Below are 4,056 nucleotides of genomic sequence, written 5' to 3'. Positions count from 1 at the left end.
GTTAGATACTGAGGGTGCTTTAAGTCGGAGAAGGAGGAAGAAATTGTTTCGCTTTGAAGCCATGTGGGTGGGAGAGAGAGCATGCTCCTCTATTATTGAAAAGGTGTGGGGGCGTGTTGAGGGTTCTGTTTCTTTGAGTCGTATTATGAGCTGTATCTCTACATGTGAAGAGGATTTGGGAGTTGGAATAAGTCATCTTTTGGGCATGTTCAACAAGAGTTAGCCAAGGCCAAGATGAAGCTTCAGAATCTACAAGCTACTGATCCTAATTGTTTATTCCTGGCTGAGACTAATAAGGCCCGTGATGAAGTTCAGAAGTGGCTGGAAAGGGATGAGTTAATGTGAAAACAGAGGTCTCGTGTTCAATGGCTTCGGGAGGGGGATTGTAACTCTAAGTATTTTCATTCAAAGGCTTCAGCTAGAAGAAGGAAGAATACTATTGTTCAGCTGAAGGATGATTCTAGAAACTGGAAGAATGGGGTTCAGATGGATGCTTTAATCATTGATTATTTTCAGAATCTGTTTTCAGCAGCGGACCAAGTGGAGATGATGGAGGTTTTATCGAGTATTGATAGGAAGGTCACAACTGATATGAATGTAGAGCTCTTAAAACCTTTTGTGGCCAAGGAAGTGGAGGATGCTCTCAAACAAATGCACCCCTCAAAAGCACCCGGACCCGATGGTATGTCTCCTATTTTTTTCCATAAGTATTGGCATGTGATTGGTAAATCTGTTACTGATGCTTTGCTGTTAGCTCTGAATTTTGGGGATTTTCCTAGTGATTTGAATCATACATTCCTTACTCTTATCCCTAAAAAGGCATCACCTTCAAAAGTGGCAGATTTTAGACCTATTAGTCTTTGTAATGTGTTGTATAAAATTCTGTCTAAAGTCATTGCAAATAGACTTAAGAAGATCTTATTGGATGTTATTTCTGATACTCAATGTGCTTTTGTTCCGGGTAGACAAATTCCTGATAATGTGCTGCTTGCTTATGAGATTGTGCATTTCTTGAGAATGCACAATCTCCTTATAATTCCAAGTAGTTAATGGTAGCCCCAAAGGCCCTATAATTCCAAGTAGGGGGATTAGACAAGGAGATCCTTTATCTCCTTATCTGTTTCTCTTATGTACTGAAGGCCTAATCTCTTTATTGAAAAATTTTGCTGGTAGAGAAGGTGTTAAGGGGGTTCAGATTTGTAAAGGTGCACCTAGAGTGAATCACTTGCTATTTGCGGATGATAGTCTTATTTTTTGTCAAGCTGATGTCACCACTAATGAGAAGATTCAGATCTTATTAAACAAATATGAGAGAGCTTCGGGGTAGTGTATTAACAAAGAAAAGACCTCTATGGTTTTTAGTAAGAATGTTAGTGATGTATTAAAGGCTGATATTATGCAACTTTGGGGAGGGAGTCATACATAGCAATATGAAAAATATTTGGGACTCCCACCTTTAGTTGGGAGATCAAAACAACAAGCTTTCTCTAGTCTCAAAAGTAGAGTTTGGCAGAAATTACAGTTGTGGAAAAGTAAATTATTATCACAAGGGGGTAGGGAGGTACTCATTAAGGCAATAGCAATGTCTATCCCTACGTATGTTATGAGTTGTTTTTTGCTCCCAAAGTCTCTTTGTAAAGAATTAGAGATGATGATGGCAAAGTTTTGGTGGGGAAATCAGGGGCAAGGGAATAAAATTCACTGGATAAGTTGGGAGAAGCCAAGTAACTCTAAATTTAGAGGAGGGATGGGTTTTAAAGATCTACATCTTTTTAATCTAGCTCTTTTAGCTAAACAAGGTTGGCGGCTTCTAAGGAATGAGGGCTCCCTCGTGCATCGTGTTTTTAAAGCCAAATATTTCCCCAATACAAGTTTGTTTGAAGCTAAACTCAGAAATAATTCATCATATGTGTGGAAGGGTATTTTGGTAGCTATAAAAGATTTGAAGAAAGGGTGTAGGTGGAGAGTGGGAAATGGTAAATCGGTCAATGTTTTTAAAGACCCATAGATTCCAGATTTTTATTTACCCCCCAATAATTCTGAGGTTGATGAAGATTTAAAAGTTCATTCTTTGATTGATATCAATACGGGATGGTGGAATATACAAGCTTTAAGAGCTCTATTCAATCCAAATGTGGTTCAGAAAATTCTACAGCTTAATATTTTTGTTCATGTTGAAGATTCTTTGTTTTGGGTGCATGAAAAAAATGGAATTTATTCAGTTAGAAGTGCTTACCGAATGTTATAGCAGGATATCTCCAATGATATGGGGCAGCACTCAAGGGAAAGCTTGGCTTCAGTTTTTTGGAAATGTTTGTGGCATCTGAAACTCCCTAAAAAAATTAAGATCTTTGCATGGAGGGCGTGTCATGAAAAACTACCATGTACTTGAGAATGATATTTGTGTTATCTGTTCTAGTTGTGTTGAAGATGCTACTCATGCCTTATTTTATTGCAATGATGTGAGACAAGTGTGGATGGATTATTGTCCTGAATTGGGTGGAATTGTTTCTGATCTCTCTTTTTGGCATTTGGCAAATTTGGCTCGTGATAGAGGTTCTCATGATGTGTTAACTACTTTTTTGGTAGTTGCTTGGGGACTATGGAATAGGAGAAACAAGTTTATTTATGAGGATGTATCCCTGAATATTAATACTGCTGTTAATAATGCTTTGTCATTAAAACAAGAGTATACTAAGGTGCAGGTTTTTCATGAGTTTGATAAAAGGATCAATTATGTTGTGTATTGGCATCTCCCTCCCATAGGTTGTCTGAAATTAAATGTTGATGGTGCTACATTTAGTGACTCTTTTTCTGCTGGGGTTGGGGTTATTTTGAGAGATCATAATGGGGATGTTGTGGTAGCTGCAAGTAATGTGGAAAGGGAGGTTTCTTCAGCTGTATTTATTGAAGCCATTGCTTTGTTGAGAGGCCTACAACTGTGTGTTCAGTGGGGGGTACCTAAAATCATATTAGAATCTGATTCTTTGATTCTTGTCAACTGTTTGAATGAAAATTCTGAGTGTCTAACGGAATTTGATTTCATTTTACAAGATATTCGAAGGCTTATGCATGGGTTTGAAGAAACAAGACTTGAGCATGTCCATCGATTGGGTAATGGTGCTGCCCATCAATTGGCAAGATATGCAAAGGAAGTTGACGACATTGTTATGTGGTGGGATTCATGTCCTTCTTTTGTAAGTCAAGCTATTTGGCTTGATAAAAACTCTATTTGTAAGGACTCTTTGATATGAATGAATGTTTTGACTTGTTATCAAAAAAAAAAAAAAAAAAAAAAAAAACACATCAACCACGTCACAACTACCTATTTTATTTTAGAAAAATGCTATTCGTAACCGGCTAGAGAAACCATCGGGAAACCGTGTCCCATGTGACAAAAATGAAACAACCACATTTCATTCATCTTGTCAAAATGCACGATTTCTTCTTCATCTTGTTAGACCCATGAAGCCACCATCCCACGAAGCCATAGAAGTCTTTGTCTTCTCCACGAAGCCAAAGCCAAAGCCACTCCCCCTTCATCTTCTCCAAGAACCCAGCAAAGCCCCCTTCGTCTTGTAAATGTTGAATAGATGTAAATGTTGAAGCCGTCAATGAGAAGGGACCTACTGATGTTCCAATTACTGAGCAATATAGAGGATCTATAGATTCTGTGGCCATTTAAGTACCTAGAGATGTTTTTATAGAGGCTTTGGACCATGTAATTGCTACTAAATCTTTGCAACCAGAACACAATATTCATCCCAATCTAGTTCAAGATGAAAACACATAAGATGAATGTCAGAACCTGACTTGTAAGGACTCTGACATGCATGTGGCAGAGGTTGATGACATTAATGTGAATATCAACAATTTATAGAGTTATAAACATCAATTTCTATTCCATAAATGCTTCACAAGTAATTCTGAAAGAAAAATAATGCATATTTTAATCACAATTTTCAGTTTTCTTCCCTGAAATCAACTTTTGGAATAAATCATAATGATTAATGCTTGATTCTTGCTGTAAGTTTTCTTCCTTGGATGACTTCTTTG

General features: G+C 37.5%; 1 protein-coding gene across 1 annotated transcript; it reads left to right on the top strand.

The window, feature by feature from the left end:
* Nucleotides 1-2,477: 2,477 nt before the first annotated feature.
* Nucleotides 2,478-3,254, top strand: LOC122304666. The gene has a single exon (XM_043116925.1). It carries the CDS (start codon nucleotides 2,478-2,480, stop codon nucleotides 3,252-3,254), a length of 777 nt encoding a protein of 258 aa, XP_042972859.1.
* The last annotated feature ends 802 nt before the right edge of the window (nucleotides 3,255-4,056 follow it).

Source organism: Carya illinoinensis, chromosome 3, assembly GCF_018687715.1.
Source record: "Carya illinoinensis cultivar Pawnee chromosome 3, C.illinoinensisPawnee_v1, whole genome shotgun sequence".
NCBI lineage: Eukaryota > Viridiplantae > Streptophyta > Magnoliopsida > Fagales > Juglandaceae > Carya > Carya illinoinensis.
The sequence above is the reverse complement of the archived record's forward strand: the minus strand, read 5'-3'. Positions and strand labels throughout refer to the sequence as shown.